The 25,424-nt window shown below is 47.7% G+C and overlaps 1 protein-coding gene across 2 annotated transcripts; it reads left to right on the top strand.

The window, feature by feature from the left end:
* The first annotated feature begins 418 nt into the window (after nt 1-418).
* chek2 (checkpoint kinase 2) lies at nt 419-25,424 on the top strand. 2 transcript variants are annotated; one of them, XM_078421058.1, is made up of 16 exons: nt 419-606; nt 1,376-1,458; nt 2,057-2,308; nt 8,371-8,495; nt 9,810-9,957; nt 11,485-11,575; nt 13,155-13,260; nt 14,423-14,491; nt 15,323-15,387; nt 16,593-16,692; nt 17,524-17,610; nt 18,921-19,084; nt 19,571-19,686; nt 21,671-21,756; nt 22,315-22,395; nt 24,472-25,424. In XM_078421058.1, the coding sequence occupies exons 3-16, from the start codon at nt 2,077-2,079 to the stop codon at nt 24,568-24,570; spliced, it is 1,569 nt and encodes a 522-aa protein (XP_078277184.1). In that variant the 5' UTR covers nt 419-606; nt 1,376-1,458; nt 2,057-2,076; the 3' UTR covers nt 24,571-25,424. The 2 variants fall into 2 exon arrangements, with proteins under 2 accessions (XP_078277184.1, XP_078277183.1); XM_078421057.1 differs by lacking the exon at nt 419-606 and having other exon boundaries at nt 1,162-1,458.

Raw genomic sequence — 25,424 nt, 5'->3', positions numbered from 1 at the left:
CCGACACCCACAACTACTACCACCGCCGCCAAAAACCCGCTCAAACTCACTTTCCTTCACACCCGGCAACTAGCAAAGCGGTCTCACCTTCTGCCCGCACCTCCACCCAGATGCGGATATCCCTGGAAAAACCCCGAACCCCCCTTTAAATGTCGTTATTCGAGGAAAGGGCCTACTAAAGCCTTGGTGGGCCTAGGCCTTGGCCTAGCCCGGGGGCGGGGCTGCCGCCACACGCAGGCGGGCAAACAAAACACACGGCAAACAGTTTAAAAAAAAAAATTAACAACCAGGACTCTGGACTCAGACTGACGTCGATTCTGTGCGCAATTGTTTAAAAAAAATTATAATAATTTTATAAAATCCCTTGCAGGGGAGGGTGGGAGAGGGCAAAGGTGAAAAGGTGGCGCCATGAACATGTGGCCGGACGAGTGAGGAGCTTTAAATGGGTTCATGGCGGAAGATCGGGGCCAAAGCGCGCTTGTTTTGACGAAAGTGGACGGCGTTGGCGTCGATTCGGCTTTGGGCGGGGGTCGTGGTTGTGGAGGGTCTGCACAACAAGGGGCAGGGAGCCCCCTCCCAGCTTAAAGTCAGCCCCCAGCCCACACAGTCAGTCTGTTCCTCCCCCCCCCCCCCCCCAGCTTAGAGTCAGTCTGTCCCCCCCCCCCTCCCTACCCCCAGCTCAGTCTGTCCCCAGCCCACACAGTTTGTCTGTCTCCCCCCCCTCCCAGCTTAGAGTCAGTCCCCAGCCCACACAGACAGTCTGTTCCCCCCACTCCCCTCCCCTTCCAGCTTAGAGTCAGTTCCCAGCCCACACAGTCAGTCTGTCCCCCCCCCCCCCAGCTTAGAGTCAGACCCCAGGCTATTTGCCCCCCTCCTTCCCCAGCTTAGAGTCAGTTCCCAGCCCACACAGTCTGTCTATCCCCCTCCCAGCTTAGAGTCAGTTCCCAGCCCACACAGTCTGTCTGTTCCCCCCCCCCCCCCCAGCTTAGAGTCAGACCCCAGGCTATTTGCCCCCCCCCAGCTTAGAGTCAGTTCCCAGCCCACACAGTCTGTCTGTCCCCCCCCCCCCCCAGCTTAGAGTCAGACCCCAGGCTATTTGCCCCCCCAGCTTAGAGTCAGTTCCCAGCCCACACAGTCTGTCTGTCCCCCCCCCCCCAGCTTAGAGTCAGACCCCAGGCTATTTGCCCCCCCCTCCTTCCCCAGCTTAGAGTCAGTTCCCAGCCCACACAGTCTGTCTATCCCCCTCCCAGCTTAGAGTCAGACCCCAGCCTACACAGTCTGTCAGTCTGTCTGTCCCCCCTCCCAGGGCTACATGTTGCTCCCCTTTCTCCTTCAGTGGGGTCTCGGCTCAGAGTTGCTCTCCCTCTTTCCCCAGCCCCTCTTCAACCCCCCTCTACCTCCTGTCACAGCCAGCAATGGGTTGAGGCCACACTGACTCATCCTCTGCCTAAAGTGAGGGTGAGAATTTGTTATTTGCTTGCAAGCAGGGATTTTTTATTTAAAGTGGGTTTTAATACTTGGTTTAGTGGGCTGCAGTTTCCTGTTCTCCTAATAACCTCCTTCACCTTTATCTCTATCCATTATCATCTCAGTCCATCTTTCTATTGAAGGTAGACACAAAATGCTGGAGTAACTCAGCGGGACAGGCAACATCACTGGATAGAAGGAATGGGTGACATTTCGGGTCGAGACCCGATTGTCTCTCTGTCCATCTTTGTCTCTTCCCTCTGTCCATCTTTGTCTCTTCTCTCTGTCCACCTTTCTGCCCATCCCTCTGCCCACCCCTCTCACCTTCCTGCCTCTCTACCCTCCTCACTCTGTCCGCCTCTCAATCAGTTCTATCATCTCTTTCTATCGCCTCTGTACAATGGTTAAAGAGTGCTGGTTTGATAAAAATAAGTGGCATTAGAATTGATTTAACATTGGGTAGGAGTTCAGTGGGTTGAGTTTTACTGCCCCTCCTCTCCAAGGCTGACTGTGGGGGCTGGGATACTACCCACTTGGAGTCAGCACCGGTTTTATATATATTTTATATATATACATGTATGTGTTTTAGGGATCGATTATCAGCCAAGAATGTCGAAAGAGATGGTTACCGTGACTTCCCAGTCCCAATCGCAGTCCCAATCGCAGACCCAGAGCGCCTCGTCTTCCAGTGCCACTGGATCCAGTAGCCTCTCCTCGGCAGGCAGCGCCACTGTCATTTTGGATTCGGCTCCTTCCCAGGATCTTGCTCCCATCCCCGAAGAGGAACCACCAAAGCCTTGGGGACGGCTGTGGGCCCTGGAAAGTGGCTTTTGGAATCTGGGTAAACCATTTAATTTAACAATTTCTTGTCCTGGATCTTTGCTAAGGAAATTGCTCCTGATTATAGTTTGTGTAGGAAAGAACTGTAGATGCTGGTTTAAATCGAAGGTAGACTCAAAGCGCTGGAGTAACTCAGCGGGTCAGGCGGCATCTCTGGAGAGAAGGAACGGGTGACGTTTCGGGTCGAGTCCCTCGACCCAAAACGTCACCCATTCCTTCTCTCCAGAGATGCCGCATATCCCGCTGAGTTACTCCAGCATTTTGTGCCTGCTCCTAATTAAAGTTTAATTTATTGTCACGTGTAGAGCGAAAAGCTTTTTTGTTGCATGCTATCCAGTCAGCTGAGAGACTATACATGATTACAATCAAGCTGTCCACAGTGTACAGATTCAGGATAAAGGGAATAATACTCTCTTGCATTAACTAGGGAAATTTGAAGCATATCAAATTACTATAATCTACAATATGTTTGAGTATGCCCTCTACTCATCTGCATCTCTTTTCTACCTATAAATATAGCTGCCCTCTATCTTCCCCATTGCTCTATCGTACTTGAGTTTAAATTGATTATAGCTATACAGCCTATATCTGTTCTGTTCGGATAGCTTGCAATGGTACTTGTGACAATAATAAGCCTAAACCTAAAATTCATTGTAGCTCGGCAAAGCCTTTGCGTGCAGGAAAGGACTGCAGATGTTGGTTTAAATCGAAGATAGACACAAAATGCTGGAGCAACTCAGCGGGACAGGCAGCATCTCAACCTGAAATGTCACCCATTCCTTCTCTCAAAGATGCTGCCTGTCCCGCTGAGTTGCTCCAGCATTTTGTGGCCATCTTCGGCAAAGTCTTTTTCCTGGCTGTTGGTACCAAAAGGGTTGTATTTTGAGATAAACACAAAGTGCTGGAGTAACTCAGTGGGTCAGGCAGCATCTCAGGAGAAAAAGGATAGGTGTCCTTTTTGGGTCGGGACCCTTGTTCGGACTGAAAATAAGGTTTGTGGGTGGGGGGAGGAGAGATGAAGAGCCAGAGGTCATAGCCCCAGAATCAAAGGATGTTCTTTTAGGAAGGAGATGAGGAGAAATTTCTTTAGTCAAAGGGTGGTGAATCTGTGGAATTCATTGCCACAGAAGGCTGTGGAGGCCAAGTCAGTGGATATTTTTAAGGCAGAGATAGATAGATTCTTGAGTAGTGCAGGTGTCAGAGGTTATGGGGAGAAGGCAGGAGAATGGGGTCGAGAGGGAGAGATAGATCAGCCATAACATGAACAAAAAAAACAAGTGGCATATACTCTACAGTGGATCAGACCTGTTAAGGAAATGTGCGTCTGTGCTGCAAAATACGCCTCAAAAGGTTCTAGGGGTGATAAATAACCGAGTATGATTTTTGATTTTGAAATGATTGCACTTATATTACAGCTTGTGTGTTTTGTGAAAAGGAGATACAAGGAATTGCAGATGTTTGTTTATACAAAAAAAAGACATAAAGTGCTGGAGTAACCAAAACCGCAATTACTCCATGTTTTTGTAATTTAGTTTTAGTTTAGTTTAGAGATACAGCGCGGAAACAGGCCCTTTCGGCCCACCGGGTCCGCGCCCACCAGCGATCCCCGCACATTAACACTATCCTACACCCACTCGGGACAATTTTTACATTTACCAAGCCAATTAACCTACAAACCTGATTGTGAATGATCAGCCATGATCACGATGAATGGTGGTACTGGCTCGAGGGCTGAATGGCCTACTCCTGCATCTGTTGTCTATTGTCTATTGTCTTTGGAAAGTGGGAGGAAATCGAAGATCTCGGAGAAAACCCAAGCAGGTCACGGGGAGAACGTGCAAACTCCGTACAGTCGGCGCCCGTAGTCGGGATCGAACCCAGGTCTCCGGCGCTGCATTCGCTGTAAGGCAGCAACTCTACCGCTGCAATTTTTTTTTACCTTGGCCACCTTGAAACAGCACTTTGAAAATTTATTTCCTAGATATTAAACAAGAACTGCAGCGTAATGCCATATTAATAGCTGCTTGTAAAGATTTTTAGATTTAGATTTAGAGATACAGCGCAGAAACAGGCCCGTCGGCCCTCCGGGTCCGCGCCGCCCAGCGATCCCCGCACACTAACACTATCCTACACCCACTAGGGACAATTTTTACATTTGCCCAGCCAAATAACCTACATACCTGTACGTCTTTGGAGTGTGGAAGGAAACCGAAGATCTCGGAGAAAACCCACGCAGGTCACGGGGAGAACGTACAAACTCCGTACAGACGGCACCCGTAGTCGGGATCGAACCCGGGTCTCCGGCGCTGCATTCGCTGTAAGGCAGCAACTCTACCGCTGCGCCACCGTGCCGCTGTAAATTTCTTTTACCTTGGACACCTTGAAACAGGCAGTTGGAAAAATTATTTCCTAGACATTAAACAAGAATTGCAGCATAATGCCATATTAATAGCTTGTTGTAAAATATTAGTCATACAGCACGGAAACAGGTCCTTCAGTCCAACGTGCCTATGCCGACCAACATGCCCCATCTACACTTGTCCCATTTGCCCATGTTTGGCACATGTCCCTCTAAACCTTCCCTATACACGTACCTGTCCAAATGTCTTTAAAATGTTGTTATAGTACCTGGCTCAACCCCTTCCCCTGGCAGCCCGTACAATCCCCCCTCCCCCCCCCCCCTCGGGTTTCTATTAAATCTTTCCCCTCTCACCATAAGCCTGTTTCGTAGTTCTTGATTCCCTTACTCCAGATTAAAGACTCTGAAAATTTGTCCGATATGCATTCCCCTCATGATTTTATTCACCTCTTTTAGATCATCCCTCAGCCTCTTACAGTGCATGGAATAAAGTCCTAGCCTGCTCAACCTCTCCCTCTTGAGTCAAGGTCATATCCTCGTAAAATTGGCAAATTGGACTTTCAACCCATCGGTATGAATGTTCAAAGCTCTAATTTTAGGTAACATACAAACTCTCCCTCCCCCCCCCCCCCATTCCTCCATTAAAAGTCTGTTCACCAGTTCCACAGTTCACAACGATGTGTCCCTCTTGGGATCACACTGTCCATGGCCAACAATTGCCCTATCGGGGAACCACCCTGCCTGAAGTAATCTGTTGCCAGCCCTGATTTGTCCTGGTCTTTTCTTGCTTCCAGTTCACCCCCCTCAATCAGTCTGAAGGAAGGTCACGACACGAAACGTCACCGGTCCATTTTCTCCAGAGATGCTACTTCTGACCCGCTGAGTTGCTCCAGCATTTTGTGTCTATCTTTCTTATAGGCACCATGGCATAAAATGGCAGTTTTAGTTTGTAGCAGTCTTTGAATGGCTGAGAGTGGTCAGAAATAGAATAGACCTGCACAAGGTAGTATAAGAAAATAACTGCAGATGCTGGTACAAATCGAAGGTATTTATTCACAAAATGCTGGAGTAACTCAGCAGGTCAGGCAGCATCTCAGGAGAGAAGGAATGGGTGACGTTTCAGGTCGAGACCCTTCAGACCTGCACAATGTGCTTTGTATTGAAAATGGGAGGAGGAAGAAAAACTACTTTATTGATTTCAGATGAGGAAACTGGAGAAGTAACCAAACCGTACATGGTAGCATCAAGTAACTGCAGATGCTGGTTTACAAAAACAAGCCTCAATGTGCTGGAGTAACTCAGCGGGTCAGGCAGCATCGCTGGAGAACTTGGATAGGTGGCATTTTAGTTTGGGACCCTTCTTCAGACTTCAAACATCAGACTTTAGACTTACGAGAGAAATACAGTGGAAACGGTGCCATGAAGCCCAGTGATCAGCGTTCATCCCGCACTATCCTACACACTAGAGACAATTTACAATTTGCAGAAGCCAATTAACCTACAAACCTGCACGTCTTTGGAGTGTGGGAGGAAACTGGAGATCCCGGAGAAAACCCACGCAGGTCATGGGGAGAACGTACAAACTCCGCACAGACAGCACCTGTAGTCGGGATTGAACCCGGGTCTCTGGCGCTGTGAGGCTGCAGCTCTGCCGCTGCGCCACTGTGCCGCCCTGCACTTGAAACTTTTGTTGCATGTATGTTTCTGATAAAAAAAGATGGCTTCTGAATTCCGAATGGTTGATCCTTTCAATCTTTGGTTGTTTGTAGAGCCATCAGGTCAGTAAAGTTTTGTAAACTTTCTACAATGTTTTTGTTTGCCTAATGCTCTCATCAAATAGAGCTTGTGGTTGGATTGCTAAACTGCTAAAGAGGGAGGAAAGTGAGAAGATGTATCAAGTGCCTAGTAAGTACCTGGGATAGATAGTTTGAAGGTATCACAAAATGCTGGAGTAACTCAGCAGGTCAGGCAGCATCTGAGAGAGAGAGAGGAAATGGGTGCCGTTTCGGGTCGAGACCCTTCTTCAGACTTCAGTCTGCCTGTGCCTGCCTTCTCCCTATATCCCATGATTCCACTCGCCCCTAGAGCTGTATCTAGCTCTCTTTTGAATGCATCCAGTGAATTGGCCTCCACTGCCCTCTGTGGCAGAGAATTCCACAAATTCACAGCTCTCTGGGTGAAAAAGTTTCTTCTCACCTCAGTTTTAAAATGGCCTCCCCTTTATTCTTAGACTGTGCGGCCCCTGGTTCTGGACTCTTCCAACATTGGGAACATTTTTCCTGCATCTAGCTTGTCCAGTCCTTTTTATAATTTTTTTTTTTACAATTATTATTTTTTTTTTAATAATTTTTTTTCTCTCAAGTTAATGTTTATAAAGCCAGTGACCTTTGTTCATAAATGGACTCGTTAAGATTTTAAAACATTGATTTCTTTATGCCATAACTAGAGAGATCATGATTTTATGCTGTTTCTGTTTTAATTGTCCTCGTGCATCTACTTGCTGGCCATCTGTCGTTAAAGGGCAGCCTAAAAATAGAAAATCCCACAGATACTTCCTTCCGTTTCTAACAGAGGCTGTGTACTCGTTATGGGTTTAGTGTGATCGTGTCTTCGTGTCAATCCTCAGTGGAGATGTTATATCTCATGTTCTGCAACTCTAATCTCCGACCACCGACCCAGTTCAATCTCAATCAACCCTACTCCAGGTGATAAGGTTTCACTGCATTCCAGTGGATTAAAATTGAGATTAGGAAAGAACTGCAGATGCTGGTTTAAATCGAAGGTAGGCGCAAAATGCTGGAGTAACTCAGCGGGTCAGGCAGCATCTCGGGAGAGAAGGAATGGGTGATGTTTCGTGTTGAGACTCTTCTTCAGGCTGAAGTGTTTCGGACCGAAACGTCACCCATTCCTTCTCTCCAGAGATGCTGCCTGACCCGCTGAGGTACTCCAGCATTTTGTGTCTACCTTCGGATTAAAATTAGAAATTGTTTTAAAATCTGTCCACTTTAATTTTAGAATCTCAGCTGTTTTTATTTAAACTTCCTTCCTCTCCAAGATCCTCGATTGTATCTACCTTTTCAAATCTTTCATTTTAGTTTAGTTTAGAGATACAGCATGGAAACAGGCCCTTCGGCCCACTGAGTCCGCACTGACCATCGATCATCCGTACACTAGATCTATGTTAAACCACTTTTGCATACTACACATTAGGGGCGATTTACAGCAACCAATTAACCTGCAAACCTGCACGTCTTGAGTGTGGGAGGAACCCGGAGAAATCTCACGAGATCACAGAGAGAACATACAAACCCCTTACAGACAGCGCCCGTAGTCTGGATCGAACCTGGGTCTGTGGCGCTGCAAGGCAGCAACTCTACCGCTGCACCACAGTGCTGTACTGTAAAACATTGCAATATTCACAACCAATTAGAGGTATTTTATCGGCTGTGGGCACTTTAGAACACTCAGCAGTTGTATAATAAAAGCATATTCTTCCCTTTTTAATAAACTGGATCAAAGTTTGTTAATCATTTCTCATTCCACTGATTCTGTCTGACCTGCTGAATTGGGTAATAATAGAATTTTCTGCTGTGGTGACAGATACCAGTTAAAGAGATAAGACATTTAAACTAAAATATCAGACGTATTTTAAGTGATGTGTTCATCTAACAGTGTCTCTTTTTTTTCTTCTCTTTTTGTCACAGATTGCATTCACAACGAATACTGGTTTGGGAGGGATAAATTATGCCACTATAGTTTTGATCATCCAATGTTGAAGAAGAAGGAGCATTTCAAGTCCTACAGTAAGAAGCACTGCAGGATAGTCAGAGTGAGTTGTAGTCTGTGTTAAGCTCACGGTGAAGACTCCAGGAACTGCAGATGCTGGACACAAAATGCTGGAGTAACTCAGTGGGACAGGCAGCATCTCTGGAGAGAAGGAATGGGTGACGTTTTGCGTCGAGACCCTTCTTCAGACTGATGTCAGGGGAGGGGGCGGGTGACGTTTGGGGTCGAGACCCTTCTTCAGACTGATGTCAGGGGAGGGGGCTGGATTCCGGCCCCTCCCCTGACATCAGTCTGAAGAAGGGTCTCAACCCGAAACGTCACCCATTCCTTCTCTCCAGAGGTGCTGCTTGTCCCGCTGATAAACTCCAGCATGTTGTGTCTATCTTTGGTTTAAACCAGCATCTACAGTTCCTTCATCCACATGCAGGTGCTGGAGTCTCGACTTAGAACACAAAGTGCTGGAGCAACTCAACGAGTTAAGGGCCTGATTTATTCACAAAATGCTGGAGTAACTCAGCAGGTCAGGCAGCATCTCGGGAGAGAAGGAATGGGTGATGTTTCGGGTCGAGACCCTTCTTCAGACTGATGTCTGGGGGGCGGGACAAAGGAAGGGCCTGTCCTAGTTACGCGATGTTTAAGGCGACTGCCGGCGACTGTCGAAGTCGTAGCAGATCGCCGAAATTTTCTTTTACCCGACGACAATGACCACGACAATGCCGAGTCAGGTCGATACAAGTTACTTTTTTTGTGAAACTAGCACCTGGCTAAGAGATTACACCGTCTTAGGAAACATCGTGAAATTCCCACGCTCACCTGACCGTCAAACTGTTACCTCCAATCCTTAATGAATTTCAGTGGATATTTATTTGAGATTAAGAAATTCAGAAAGGAGATGAGGAGGAATTTCTTGAGTCGGAAAATAACTGCAGATGTTGGTACAAATCGAAGGTATCACAAAATGCTGGAGTAACTCAGCGGGTCAGGCAGCATCTTAGGAGAGAAGGAATGGGTGACGTTTCGGGTCGAGACCCTTCTTCGGACTGATTTCTTTAGTCGGAGGTTGCTGAATCCGCGGAATTCATTGCCACAGACGGTTGTGGAGGCCAAGTCAGTGGATGTTTTTAAGATGGAGATTGACAGATTCTTGATCAGTACGGGTGTCGGGTTATGGGGAGAAGGCAGGGGGACGGGGTTGGGAGGGAGAGATGGACCAGCCATGATTGAACGGCGGAGTAGACTTGATGGGCCGAGTGGCCTAATTGATCTCCTGTCACTTCTGAACCTGGGCAGTTCTGCTTTCCTACAATGCTGGATAAGACGCACAACTCGTTTTCTTATAATGTTTTGCCTCAAATAGGAGCAGGGCCCTGGAAGTTCATTTGTAGTCTTCATTGAAGATCACAGTTCGAATGGGACCTTCCTGAACGGGCAGATCATTGGAAAGGACCGGAGATTGCCATTGTACAATAATGCAGAAATAGCAATTAATCATGAAATGCACAAAGGTGAGACTGTGTTCTTGAACACTTTGGTGGATCCAACAGAGTTAGCTCTCCGGTCGTACAGATTAAAGATCTAACTTGGAAATTTGCAATGTGTCTATCTCTACTACTGTGATTCTACTAATGATTTGGATTAGTCATGGAGTCTTGTAGCATGGAAATAGGCCCTTCGGCCCAACTAGCCCACCACGGCCAACGTGTCCCATCTCCACTAGTCCCACCTACCTGCGTTTGGCCCATGTCCCTCTAAACCTGTCCTATCCATGTACCCGTCTAAATGTTTCATAAACGTTGCAATGGCACCTGCCTCATCTACCTCCTCTGGCAGCTCGTTCCATACACCCACCACCCTCTGTGTGAAAAAGTTACCCCTGACTCTTATTAAATCTTTCCCCCTCACCGTAAACCTATGTCGCCTGGTTCTCAGTTCCCCATCTGTGTGCGTCTACCCGATCTATTCCTCTCGTGATTTTGTACACCTCTATAAGATCACCCCTCATCCTCCTGCGCTCCGAGGAATAGAGTCCTAACCTGCTCAACCTCTCCCCTTAGCTCAGGCCCTCTAGTACTGGCAACATCCTTGTAAATGTTTCATGTTGTTTTTACTTTTTAATATATATTTAACCTCTGATTTTATTATCTAGTGTGAGGCTTGCTACTCTTCAGTACAATTCCAGCTGTGACTCCAGCTGAACAGACGAATAAATGCTAAATGTTAACTAGTGGGTTAACTATGTGGGTTAACATACTCTGCACTTTTTAAATTTTCAGTTGTGTGGGTGTTTTGTAACATTCAACCCATGTACCTAATTGACTCGAACAGCAAGAAACTATAACTGAATGCATCAAATTTAAGGCAACTTGTCCATTTAGATGAAGTTAGATGCGCTTAAGAGGGAGAGATAGATCAGTCATGATTGAATGGCGGGGTAGTCGATGGGCCGAATGGCCTAATTCTGCTCCTATCACTTATGGATTCCAAGTAACCCTTTCCCCTTCTCTCTGTTCCTCCCCCACCTTAGTGCTCTTGCTATTATAGTCGTTATCACCGCATCCCCAACCAACAATGGACCTTTCCCGAGTCATCGATGCAGGCTCTGTTTTATTTTTTACCTCCCCATACCTCTAAGGCGATCACGGTGGGCGCAGCGGTAGAGTCGCTGCCTCACGGCGAATGCAGTGCCGGAGACCCGGGTTCCATCCCGACTACGGGCGCTGTCTGTACGGAGTTTGCACTTTCTCCCCTTGACCTGGGTCGATCTCTCCGAGATCTTTGGTTTCCTCCCACACTCCAAAGATTGTACAGATTTTTCCCAAGTGGGTGTAGAATAGTGTTAATGTGCGGGGATCGCTGGTCGGCGCAGACCCGGTGGGCTGAAAGGGCCTGTTTCCGTGCTGACATCTCTGGAGATGCTGCCTGTCCCGCGGAGTTACTCCAGCATTTTGTGTCTTATCTTCGGTTTTAAACCAGCATCTGCAGTTCCTTCCTACACATACAACTGACATTGTTCCTACATTGCTGTTTTCCAGTTTTTGTTTTCTCTGATCTCATGACGGATGACCAGCTGAACTTGCCGAAAGCGTTTCGAGAGAAATACATCATCTCAAAGGCTCTTGGCTCGTAAGTACAAACTGCTATATATATATTTTTTGGCTTCTAAGGTAGGTGAAGTTTCGGACCAAGACCCTTCTTCAGACTCGAAACGTCACCTCTTCATGTTCTCTAAAAATGCTGTCTGACCTGCTGACTTACTCCAGCACTTTATGTCCCTTCTTGCTCCAGTTTAGTTCTTCGTGTGTGACAGTGGAGCACTTCGCAATTGTAAACCTCCATTTTAGTCGAGGAAAGAAAAATCTGAGGATGCTGGTTTAAATCGAAGGTCGACACAAATAGCTGGAGTAACTCAGCGGGTCAGGCAGCATCTCGGGAGAGAAGGAATGGGTGATGTTTCGGGTCGAGAAGAAGGGTCTCGACCCAAAACGTCACCCATTCCTTCTCTCCCGAGATGCTGCTTGACCCTCTGAGTTTCTCCAGCTTTTTGTGTCTACCTTCCATTTTAGTTTAGTTCAGTTTAGTTTAGACATACAGCGCGTAAACGGGCCTTTCGGCCCACCGAGTCCGTACCGACCAGTGATTCCCCACACACTAACACTATCCTACGTACACTAAGGACAATTTTACATTTATACCAAGCCAATCAACCTGCAAACCTGCATGCCTTTGGAGTGTGGGAGGAAATGGAAGATCTCGGAGAAAACCCACACAGGTCACGGGGAGAACGTACAAACTCCGTGCGGACAAGCACCCGCTGTCGAGATCAAACAAGGGTCTCTGGCGCTGTAAGGCAGTAGTTCTACCACTGTGCCGCTGGTTTCTGAATGCCAAAATCATGGAGCTTCAGTATTTGTTTCAAGTGAATTACTGCACTGTAATTACTGTACCCTGTACAAAATCATGAGGGGAACATATCGGGCAGGTGCACAGAGTCTCTTGCCCAGAGTAAGGGAATCGAGGACCAGAGAGCATGGGTTTAAGGTGAAGGGGAAAAGGTTTGATAGGAATCCAAGGGGTAACTTTTTCTCACAAAGGGTGGTGGGTGTATGGAATGAGCTACCAGAGGAGGTCGTTGAGGCTGGGACTATCCCAACGTTTAAGAAGTAGTTAGACTGGTACATGGATAGGACGGGTTTGGAGGGGTATGGACCAAACGCAGGCAGGTGGGACTAGTGTAACTGGGACATGTGGGAAAGTTGGGCCGAAGTTGTACAATTCTACCATGACAGATATTTCCTTCACAGTCTGTGTAAATCAATTCCCGTGTGTAGGTTCTACCTGAGTAGGGAAAAAAACTGCAGATGCTGGTTTAAATCAAAGATAGACACAAAATGCTGGAGTAACTCAGTGGGTCAGGCAGCATCTCGGGAGAGAAGGAATGGGTGACGTTTCGGGTCGAGACCCTTCTTCAGACTGATGTCAGGTTTTTGTCCCGCCCCCTCCCCTGACATCAGACTGAAGAAGGGTCTCCGTAGGATCAGTCTGAGGAAGGGTCTCGACCCGAAACACACCCATTCCTTCTCTCCCGAGATGCTGCCTGACCCGCTGAGTAACTCCAGCATTTTGGGTCTACCTTTGGTTCCACCCGAGTGTTTGGTCTTTTTTATCTTCTTGGTTAATTTCTAACACATTTGTTACTCTCCAGGGGTGTGTGCGGAGAAGTTAAGCTGGCATTTGAAAAGGCGAACTGCAAGAAGGTGGCCGTGAAGATAGTGCATAAACCAAAATTTGCAAAGCTCGTTACTGAGCGCGTAAGTGCAATCGATCACGTTTCGAAGGATGGGGGTTGGGGGGGGGGGGGGGGGGGGGGGATCTCACAAAAACTAGCTGAATAGTGAAAGGCCTGGATAGAGTGGATGGGGAGAGGATGTTTCCGCTAGTGGGAGAGTCTAGGACCAGAGGTCACAGCCTCAGAATTAAAGGATGCACCTTTAGAATCGAGACGAGGAGGAATTTCTTTAGTCTGTGGGTGGTGAAACTGTGGAATTCATTGCCGGAGATGGCTGTGGAGGCCAAATCATTGGATATTTTTAAAGTGGACTAGACTAAGTGGACCCGTTGGGCCCAGACCTCTCCTGCATTGGTGCAGCACCCTCGCCTCTCCCCCTCCCTCTCTCCCTCCTTCCCCCTCCCCCCCCCCCACTCCCCCTCCTCCCTCTCCCCCCCTCCCCCCTTCACCATCCCCTCAACCCTCCTTATCCTCCCTCCTTCTCCCCCTCCCCTCCTTTTAAACTTTAAAATGTGAATAACTTAAAAAATTATAACACCGATTTCAATAAAACTACTTGCATTATCACCAAAGTGACAATGGTGAGTAAGGTGGGCCTAAAATTGTCGCGTTATCGTGTACCGTTTTGGCTGAAGTTCAGTCACAAACAAGATGACAAACGTGAGTTTTAGTTTATAGATATTGGCAGGTTCTTGATTTTAGTGAGGGTTTGGCTTTGAAGAAGCAGGGGACTGCAGATGCTGGAAACCAAAGCAGACTGCTGGAGGAACTCGGCAGGTCAGGCAGCATCTGTGGGGAAGAGAAAAATATGTCAATGTTTTGGGGAGAGATCCATCATCGCGACTGTCTCACCCAAAACGTTGACTATCTATTTCCCCCCCCCCCCCCCCCCAAAGATGCGGGGATTCCCGGAACGGTGCGGACTCTGTGGGCTGAAGGGCCTGTTCCCGCGCTGCATCTCTAAACTGACCTAAACTAAGGTGCTACCTGACCCACTGACGTTTTCCAGCAGTTCTCTTTTTATTTTTGCTCCCTGACATTTAATTTGATTTGTGCTCGGCATCTTGCCTTGAGTTCACAGCTGCCCAGCCGCACAAATCAGATCAAACTGCGCGCAAACCAGATTTATCCGCCACGATCTGTTTTTTTAAAAAATTGTCAGTTCTTAATCTTGTTCTCTGCAGGATCCATCTTCCAGATGTAGTGGTTCAAATGTTGCCACGGAAATTGAAATTCTAAAGAAATTGGACCATGTAAGTTTTAAAGCCAGCCCGTTTTTTTGGGGATTTTTGTTACAAGGTCAATAGACAATAGGTGCAGGAGGAGGCCATTCGGCCCTTCGAGCCAGCACCGCCATTCAATGTGATCATGGCCGATCAAGGTCATGAGGAATAGGAGTAGATGTAGGCCATTCGGCCCATCAGGTCTACTCCGCCATTCAATCATGGCTCGTCTATCGCTCTCAGATTCTAGCCTTAGAGGGAGTACAGAGAAGGTTCACCAGATTGATCCCTGGGATGGCAGGACTTTCATATGAAGAAAGACTGGATAGACTAGGCTTATACTCGCTGGAATTTAGAAGACTGAGGGGGGATCTTATTGAAACATATAAAATTCTTAAAGGGGTTGGAGAGGCTAGATGCGGGAAGATTGTTCCCGATGTTGGGGAAGTCCAGAACCAGGGGTCACAGCTTAAGGATAAGGGGGAAGTCTTTTAGGACCGAGATGAGAAAACATTTCTTCACACAGAGAGTGGTGAGTCTGTGGAATTCTCTGCCACAGAAGGTAGTTGAGGCCAGTTCGTTGGCTATATTTAAGAGGGAGTTAGATGTGGCCCTTGTGGCTAAAGGGATCAGGGGGTATGGAGAGAAGGCTGGTGCAGGTTACTGAGCTGGATGATCAGCCATGATCATATTGAATGGCGGTGCAGGCTCGAAGGGCCGAATGGCCTACTCCTGCACCTATTTTCTATGTTTCTATGCTCCCTCCTAACCCCATGCTCCTGCCTTCTCTCCATAACCTGTACTAAAACCGCCGCTGAAAGATTGCCAGCTGGCTAATGATTTTTATTTTTCTTACTAAAGCCGTGCATCATCAGGATTGAGGAAGTGTTTGATTTTGACGACTCTTTCTACATTGTGCTGGATTTGTAAGTGCCGTTCGATTTCATTTCTTCGCTGAGTGAATGAATGATACTTTATTAACCCACGTGACGTGTCACAATCCTTGTCTTGCACAACACAGGGTGTGCAGAGAGCCGCCACTCCGGCAGCACCCGAGGTCGGGATCGAACCCGGCATCTCCGGCGCTGTGAGGCAGCGGCTCCACCCGCTGCGTGGCTCTGTCGCCCGACTGCTCCTTTTGGTCAGCCGCGTCTGGATTTGAAATGCCTGATAAAATAAATGTATTCCCATTTACGGCTCAGTTGAGTTTGACAAAAGGTCCATTGGGGTTCCAATAACAGCGGTACTTAAGTCGCATAACCATAATTATATTTTAAATTGCTTTGGCATTCCAAACGCTGTTACTGCAGTGAGGTGATTTCATCGTGAGTAGTGGGTTATCAGGTCCTGTCAAAAACAAGGGAATATAAGAAAATAACTGCAGATGCTGGTACAAATCGATTTATTCACAAAATGCTGGAGTAACTCAGCAGGTCAGGCAGCATCTCAGGAGAGAAGGAATGGGTGACGTTTCGGGTCGAGACCCTTCTTCAGACTGATGTCGGGGGTGGGACAAAGGAAGGATATAGGAAATCTCGACCCGAAACGTCACCCATTCCTTCTCTCCCGAGATGCTGCCTGACCTGCTGAGTTACTCCAGCATTTTGTGAAAAAACAAGGGAACATGGTTTGAGTTAGGGAGGCGCGGTGGCGCAGCGGTAGAGTTGCTGCCTCACGGTGTCAGTGACCCGGGTTCCATCCTCACCTCGGGTGCCGTCTGTACGGAGTTTGTACGTTCTCCCCGTGACCTGCGTGGGTTTACTCCGAGGTCTTCGGTTTCCTCCGAGGTCTTCGGTTTCCTCCCACGCTCCAAAGACGTACTGGTTTTGTGGGTTAATTGGCTTGGTATAAAAATGTAAAATTGTCCCTCGTGTGTGCAGGGTCGTGTTAATGTGTGTGGGGACCGCTGGTCGGCACGGACTCGGTGGGCCAAAAGGGCCTGTTTCCGCGCTGTATCTCTAAACTAAACAAGATGCTGAAGAAGGGTCTCGACCCAAAACGTCACCCGTTCCTTCTCTCCAGAGATGCTGCCCGTCCCGCTGAGTTACTCCAGCATTTTGTGTCTGCCTGCCTTCGATTTAAACCAGCATCTGCATTTCTTTCCTAACAACAAGATGCTTTCTTCTTTAAGGATGGAAGGTGGGGAGCTATTTGATCGAGTGGCCTGCTCAAAAGGACTGAAAGAACACACAGCCAAGCTGCTCTTCTATCAGATGCTTCTGGCAGTCCAGGTATGCAACCATCATTTTTATTGTAATTGCTTTTTAACCATACTAGTTGCTGAGTTTGGAAGCGGTTTCTTTTTGGGGGGTGGGGGGTTTGTTTTGTTTTTAATGCTGGCCATGATTTCCTCCTTCCACTCCCATTGCCTTGGAAGGTATGAACTGGGTGATCATTTTTAGTTTAGTTTAGAGATTCAAGTCTGAAGAAGGGTCTCGATCCAAAACGTCACCCATTCCTTCTCTCCCGAGACGCTGCCTGACCCGCTGAGTTACTCCAGCATTTTGTGTCTACCTTCGATTTAAACCAGCATCTGCAGTTTTTTTTTTCCTCTCCTCATTCAGCTTTTCTGTATCTGCTGCCAGTGCTGTCATATTTATTTTTCGTTCAGTGTAGAGATACAGGGCGGAAGCAGGCCCTTCGGCCCACCTCCTCCCACGCCAACCAGCGATCCCCGTACACTAACACTACCCTACACACACACACACACACACGCACGCGCACACACGCAATTCTTACCAAACGCGCACACGCACACACATGCACACACGCTATTCTTACCAAATGCACACACACACATGCACACACGCTATTCTTACCAAAGCCGATTAACTGACAAACCTGTGCGTCTTTGGAATGTGGGAGGGAACTGGAGCGCCCGGAGAAAACCCAAGGCGGTCACGGTTTATAATTTTTACAAGGGCTTGTCCTCCTTTCAAAGATGTGGGGTGAGGGGAATAAGAGTGCTATGGAGAAGGGATTGAGTGATTTAAAAAAAAAAAAAAAGAAGCAAGTTGGGGCGTTGGGAAAATATCTTATCTTGCGATTCTCTCTTCTTGCAGTATCTTCATGATAATAACATCACGCACAGAGACCTCAAACCTGAAAACGTGTTGCTCAAGAGCAACGAGGAGAACTGCCTTCTGAAGGTAAGGATGGGGATGGACTTTATCAACCTTCAGTTTTGACTGCTTTGTTGCATGAGACAAAGGCTGTGGTTTGAACAGTTCGGGGCTTGGGTCAGCTTGGGTCGAATCGCGGGGCTTGGGTCGGCCCGCTGCGGACCTTTCACCGTCCGGCGCGGCCTGGAACGTGGCAACTTCAACAGCCTGACCGCGGGAGAAGACGGCAGGGGAAGAGAAAAGACATTCTGGCCTTCCATCACAGTGAGGAGGTGACTGGAGGAGACTCACTGTGATGGATGTTTCTTTTTTGTTGTTGTTTTGTGTGGGTTGTGGTTGTGTGTGTAATTGTTTATTTTTATTGCACTATTGCTGGACTGTGGGTGGCCTTTCATTTCTCTGCACATCTTGTATGTGTATGTGACAAATAACTTGACTTGACTAGCCTGGTTACGGATTTTAAGAGGCCATCTTATTTTAAGAAGTCACATTGAGGTTGGTGGAAGTCGTCACTGGTGCAGGATTCTTTAAAGCTGGGTACATGCAAGGTGGCGTGGCGGTAGAGCTGCTGCCTCACAACGTCAGAGACCCGGGTTCGATCCTGACTACGGGTGCAGTCTGCACGGAGTTTGTACGTTGTCAACGTGACCTGCGTGGGTTTTCAAAATCTTCGGTTTCCTCCCACACTCCAAATACACACTTTCGTAGGTTAATTTGACCATGGTAAAATATTGTAAATTGTCCTGTGTGTGTGTGTGTGGGATGGTGCTAGTGTATGGGGTAATCGCTGGTCGGCATGGAATCGGTGGGCCGAAGGGTCTGTTTCCGTGCTGTATCTCAATAGACAATAGGTGCAGGAGGAGGCCATTCGGCCCTTTGAGCCAGCACCGCCATTCAATGTGATCATGGCTGATCATTCTCAATCAGTACCCCGTTCCTGTCTGCTCCCCACACCCCCTGACTCCGCTATCCTTAAGAGCTATCTAGCTCTCTTGAATGCATTCAGAGAATTGGCCTCCACTGCCTTCTGAGGCAGAGAATTCCACAGAATCACAACTCTCTGACTGAAAATGTTTTTCCTCATCTCAGTTCTAAATGGCCTACCCCTTATTCTTAAACTGTGGCCCCTTGTTCTCTAAACTAAACTAAACAAATGTTTGGGAGGTAGACACAGAATGCTGGAGTAACTCAACGGGTCAGGCAGCATCTCGGGAGAGAAGGAATGGGTGATGTTTCGGGTCGAGCCCCTTCTTCAGACTGAAGACATTTACTCTTGTTGCTACATTGAGTTTGATTTTTAGAATGGCATGTTTTTTTTCTCTCTCGCCCATTTCAAGATTACAGACTTTGGTCTGTCGAAGATTGTGGGAGAAACCTCGTTGATGAAGACTTTATGCGGGACTCCCACTTATCTGGCCCCGGAGGTGTTGTTGGGGGCTGGAGAGGGGTCCTATTCTAAAGCAGTGGACTGCTGGAGCCTTGGTGTAATACTCTTCATTTGGTACGCCACTTATCTTTCATAAATATCTATATGGTAGGTCACTTAACTTTCATAAAGTTCTATCACTGGAAAATTGGGCAGCATGGTGGTGCAGCGGGTAGAGCTGCTGCCTTACAGCGCCAGGGGACCCGGGTTCGATCCTGACTACGGGCACCGTCTGTACGGAGTTTGTACATTCTCCCCGTGACCTGCGTGGGTTTTCCCCGGGTGCTCCGGTTTCCTCCCACACTCCAAAGACGTACAGGTTTGTAGGTTAATTGGCTTGGTAAAATTGTCAAATTGTCCCTCGTGTGTGTTTAGGATAGTGTTAGTGTGCGGGGATCACTGGTCGGCATGGATTTGGTGGGCCGAAGGGCCTGTTTCCGCGCTGTATCTCTAAACTAAACTAAAACGGCTTTTGTCTTGCAACATTTTTTAAGAATTAGGAAAGTTGATATCTCAGTAAAAGCAAATTTCTATAAGCAGGTATCTTTTTTCTCCCTATAGCTTGGCTGGGTATCCACCTTTCAGTGACCAAAACAAGGAAATGGCACTGAGGGATCAAATCATAAAAGGTCATTACAGATTCATCCGTGACTACTGGGTTAATGTCTCTGAAACAGGTAAGGGCGAATTTTCTAAAGCCTTTCTTTTAAATCGTTTAGTTTATTTTGGAGTTACAGCACGGAAACGGGCCCTTTCGACCCACCGAGTCCGCACCGACCAGCGATCCCTGCACACTAACACTATCCTACACACACTAGGGACAATGTTTACATCTACCAAGCCAATTAACCTACAAATCTGTACGTCTTAGGAGTGTGGGAGGAAACCGAATATCTCGGAGAAAACCCACGCAGGTCACATAGAAACATAGAAAATAGGTGCAGGAGTAGGCCATTCGGCCCTTCGAGCCTGCACCGCCATTCAATATGATCATGGCTGATCATCCAGCTCAGTAGCCTGTACCTGCCTTCTCTCCATACCCCCTGATCCCTTTAGCAAAAAGGGCCACATCTAACTCCCTCTTAAATATAGCCAATGAACTGGCCTCAACTACCTTCTGTGGCACAGAATTCCACAGACTCACCACTCTCTGTGTGAAGAAATGTTTTCTCATCTCGGTCCTAAAAGACTTCCCCCTTATCCTTAAGCTGTGACCCCTGGTTCTGGACTCCCCCAACATCGGGAACAATCTTCCCGCATCTAGCCTCTCCAACCCCTTAAGGGGAGAACGGGGAGAACGTGCAAACTCCGTACAGACGGCGCCCGTAGCCGGGATCGAACCCGGGTCTCTGGCGTTGCATTCACTGTATGGTGGCAACTCTACCGCTGCGCCACCGTGCCGCCCTTTAAGGCAAGTGAGTACTCCTGAAGGGCTAGCATTTTTGAAAGGCAACTTTGAGCCACTATCTTAGAAAGTAGTTGGTGTTTTGCCGAAAAGATATGCCAAATGAAACAAATTGGGTATAATTTAAGTTTCTGTTTCAGTCCTTCAGGCATTGCCTTATTTCCCTGTGAGAATTTAGTTTCCTGATAGTTTGTAGTTTTAAAGATACAGTGTGGAAACGGGCCCTTCAGCCCACACAGTCCATGCCGACCAGCGATCGCCCATACACTCAATTCCATGTTATCCCACTTTCGCATCCTACACACTAGGGGCAATTTACATCACCTATCCACGTTCTCCATTGATGCTGCCTGACCTGTTGAGTTACTCCAGCACTCTGTGTCGTTTTTTGGTAAACTACCATCGACTGTTCCTTATGTCTATGTGATTCCACCGGATGGCGCCACTAGCAATGGCTGCATCACCAACAGTCTGTCCTATCTGATTTTGTTATTTTAAGTTTGTGTTAAAAGTATGTTTTAGTGTTCCTTGGTTTGTTTTATGTTGGGGGGGGGGGGGTGGGGGAGTTGGGGGAAACTTTTTTTCAATCCCTTACCTCGACGGACATGTGATTTTTCTCCGTGTCGTATCTCCGTCCCCACTGCGGCCTAACATCGAGGAGTTGGCGGCCTTTCCTGGAGACCGGCCCGGCGCTTCATGCCGCGGGCGCGGCGCGGACTTTAACACTGCGGAGCTTGTGTTCCTTTGCCGGGGATCGACTGCGGAGAGCTCCAACTGCGGGGCCTGTTGATTTTAACACCGTGAAGCCCGCGGTCTCTGGTGAGAAGAGGCCGACTCGGGAGCTCCGTGCCGTGGCGAGAGTTTCAACCGTCCCGACGCGGGGAATTTCGATCGCCCCGACGCGAGGGCCTCGGACAGTCGGCAGCGGCGACTGCGGACGGTTCAACAGCCCCGACCGCGGGTGAAGAAAGAGGAAGATGCTTGAACTTTATTACCTTCCATCACAGTGAGGAATGTGGAATCCGCTGTGGTGGATGTTTATGTTAAACTTTACTTTATGTGGCTGTGTGGCTTGTTGCTTTCCACTTAGTATGGCTGTGTGGTAACTCAAATTTCACTGTACCTAAATTGGTACATGTGACAATAAATTGATCTTGAAATCCTGATTTGAACCCTACTGTCTTGAAGACAGTTGTATTTCTTCCTTGTGCTCCCACCAAAGCCTTGCCAAATGTCCTTTTTTGTTTAAATTTCAGCAAAGGACTTGGTGAAGAAGTTGCTGATTGTGGACCCAGTGAAAAGGCTCTCGACAGAAGATGCCCTTAACCATCCATGGATGCAGGTAGAAGCTGCCTCATTCACTGGGGGGGAGGGGGGGGGAGGGGGAGGAGGGGGAGGAGGGGGAGGGGGGGGGGGGCGAACAGTGGCTCAGCGGGTGGTGCTGCTGCCTCAGCCCCAAAGACCATTTTAGATATTTGTAGCCTTTGGAGATACGGCGTGGAAACAGGCCATTCGGCCCACCGAGTCCACGCCGACCAGCGATCACCCCACCCCATTAATTACCATAGCTAATTAAATGATTGCATCGTATGGGAGGCGCATTCCCAATCTCGTTATACCCCTGTACAATGACAATAAAGATGTATTGTATTGTATTATCCTACACATTGGGGACAATTTACAGATTAACCTGCAGCCCTTTAGAGTGTGGGAGGAAACCCATGGAGGAAGAACATACAAACTCCGTACAGACAGCACCCGAGGTCAGGATCGAACCCAGGTCTCTGGCGCTGTGAGGCAGCTGCTCTAACGCCGCGCTACTGTGTCTACTGTATGAATTTTGTTAGTGGGCTTTGGAAGCTTGTGGCAAATGCTTTCAAATAATGTTGTCTCAATCCAGGATGAAGATATGAAGAGAAAGGTGAAGCAGTTGATGTATCCACAAAATGAATTAATGTTACCGCCGAGCGCAGGTGAACAGGTAGGAAATGCTTTCACTTGCCCTAACAATTCTCTTCAACAAATCTTTGTTTTGCTGTTTGTACACAATTTTGTTCGTTCTTGCCCTTCATAAATAACATTTTATATTGAAAGATCGTACTGCTTTGGGTCAGATCAGTGTTTAAATCTGGCATTTAAAAAAACAATGGATGCAGAACAAGTATCAAAATTGTGGTAGGAAGGAACTGCAGGTGCTGGTTTATGCCAAAGATAGACACAAAGTGCTGGAGTAACTCCGCAGGTCAGGCAGCATCACTGGAGAAAAAGGAATAGGTGACGTTTTGAAATGTCACCGATCCATGTTCTCCAGAGACACTGCCTGACCCGCTGAGTTACTCCAGCACTCTGTGAAATGTCACCTATCCATGTTCTCCAGAGATGCTGCCTGACCCGCTGAGTTACTCCAGCACTCTGTGAAACGTCACCTATCCATGTTCTCCAGAGATGCTGCCTGACCCGCTGAGTTACTCCAGCACTCTGTGAAACGTCACCTATCCATGTTCTCCAGAGATGCTGCCTGACCCGCTGAGTTACTCCAGAACTCTTTGAAACGTCACCTATCCATGTTCTCCAGAGATACTGCCTGACCCGCTGAGTTACTCCAGCACTCTGTGAAACGTCACCTGTCCATATTTTCCAAAGACGCTGCCTGACCCGCTGAATAACTCCAGCATTTTGTGTCCGTCTTTATCGAAATTGTAAATTGGCTGAGAAAATTTGGATCAGATATTTATCAGTGTAAGAAAATAACTGCAGATGCTGGTACAAATCGAAGGTATTTATTCACAAAGTGTTGGAGTAACTCAGCAGGTCAGGCAGCATCTCAGGAGAGAAGGAATGGGTGACTTTTTGGGTCGAGACCCTTCTCCTCTGAAAAAGTAATATCCTCTGAAGAAGGGTCTCGACCAGAAACGTCATCCATTCCTTCTCTCCTGAGATGCTGCCAGACTCGCTGAGTTACTCCAGCACTTTGTGTCCTTCTGTGTAAACAGCCCCTTCGGCCCACCGAGTCCAGGCCGACCAGCGATCCCCAAACACTAGCACCATCCCACACACTAGGGATGATTTAAAATCTCTTTTACGGAAGCCAATTAACCTACAAACCTGCACGTCTCTGGAGTGTGGGAGGAAACCGAAGATCTCGGAGAAAACCCACGCAGCTCACGGGGAGAACGTACAAACTCCGTACAGACAGCGCCCGTAGTCGGGATCGAACCCGGGTCTCTGGCGCTGTGAGGCAGCGGCTCTACCAGCTGTGCCACCCCTTATAAATGAAGCATTAAAGAAGTATATGTAGGGTTCAAAGCCGAAACATCTCACGCATCCTTTTTCTCCAGAGGTGCTTTTGACCCACTGAGTTACTCCAGCCGTTTGTGTCTGTTATTTTACAGTTATCTTAAGTATATTGTACTGGTTTGTGTTTCAGAGGAAGGTAAGGCAACTCTACCACTGCACTACTCTGCCATTCCCCCCTCCCCCTTTGTACTAAAAAGTAATATCCTTTGAAATATTTGGTTACTGTTTGGATAGAAGGAACTGCAGATGCTGGTTTAAACCAAAGACAGACATTAAATGCTGGGGTAGCTCAGCGGGTCAGGCAGCATCTCTGGAGAGAAGGAATTGGTGACGTTTCAGGCCGAGACCCTTCTTCAGACTGAGAGTCAGGGGAGGGGGAGATGCAGAGGTAAGGAAGTGTAAGGCGTGAGAACGAGACATCAAAGGGGGTGGAGATCAAGGAAAATGTAGAATAGGAGAAATGTAGAATGGCATTGGTCGCTAGGGGAAGTTAACAACAAAGCAAACGGAGATAACAGGTAATCAGGGACAGTCAGACTGGTCGGGGAAAGGGGAGGGATGGAGAGAGAGAGAGAGAGAGAGAGACAGAAAGCGAGGGTTATAAGTTGGAGAAGTCAATGTACGTAGCTGTGGGGGTGTGAGCTGCCCAAGCGAAATATGAGGTGCTGTTCCTCCAATTTGTGCCGGTCCTCACTCTGACAGTGGAGGGAGGCCCAGGACAGGAAGGGCTCGATTAACCAAGAGTCTTTTTTATTTTTAGCCCTCAACCAGCAGAAAGAGGCCACATGAAGAAGACTGCCCCTCGCCTGCTAAACGGCCCACCTACCCTGCTCCCAACAACAAGGCCGCCCGTGAGTAGGGAGATGGGCGTGGGTGCACCACAGCATTCACCCAGCACGTGCGTGTGGAACCAAGGAACTGATTCCACTTGACACGCCCTGGGGACGTCTCCAGCCTATTTTACAGGAACCTTGCTATGTTTTCCGTTTTGCAAATATTGGTTTATTGTATCAAGTGTAATAGGAATCTATATATATGGAGATAGAAATATCTCCAGCTGGTTTCATTACCATGCTCTCTGAAACCTGTAATGGAAGATGATAAATTACGGCCTCAAACCGAGAAGAAGGTTTTTAATGTGCTGTCTGCATTTTAAAACAAAAGCATTGGAAGCTTAAAGACCCGGAGGGAACAAATTTGGTGCAATGAAGACGTTCTAAAAAAAGTTAGTGCTGCCTTTACTCTGATCAAACTGATGAAAGGTTGTGATTCTGAATAGGTGGTGGTGGGGGGGTTGTGAGATAATGCTCTCTTTCACACCTCTGCTCACAGGTTGAGGCGAGAAAGTCGACGAGACTTTGGAACGTTAGGATAAGTGACCACTTTAATCGCTGCTGCTGCTGGTAATAATTGACGTTTGAGCTCTCATTTGACCGTGTGGGCTGGATCCCGCGAGCTCAATGCCTTCAGTCCTGAACGGTGAAGGCTGAGGCACTTTATAATAAATAGGGCAGAAGCTGGAGGTTTCCTTCAGCTTATTTCTGTCCGAGTGAACTGCCATTTTAACTCTCTGCCGTTTTGTAAGCAAGAAGCTGCCCATGTAATGCGAGTCTTTTTTTTTTTCTATTGGCACCCCAGTGTTTATAAAGGTACATGCACCATTTAATAGGGGAGAATAAAAAAAAACTGCAGGTGCTGGTTTAAAATCGAAGG

The sequence above is a fragment of the Rhinoraja longicauda genome, chromosome 25, assembly GCF_053455715.1.
Source record: "Rhinoraja longicauda isolate Sanriku21f chromosome 25, sRhiLon1.1, whole genome shotgun sequence".
Lineage (NCBI taxonomy): Eukaryota > Metazoa > Chordata > Chondrichthyes > Rajiformes > Arhynchobatidae > Rhinoraja > Rhinoraja longicauda.
The sequence above is the reverse complement of the archived record's forward strand: the minus strand, read 5'-3'. Positions and strand labels throughout refer to the sequence as shown.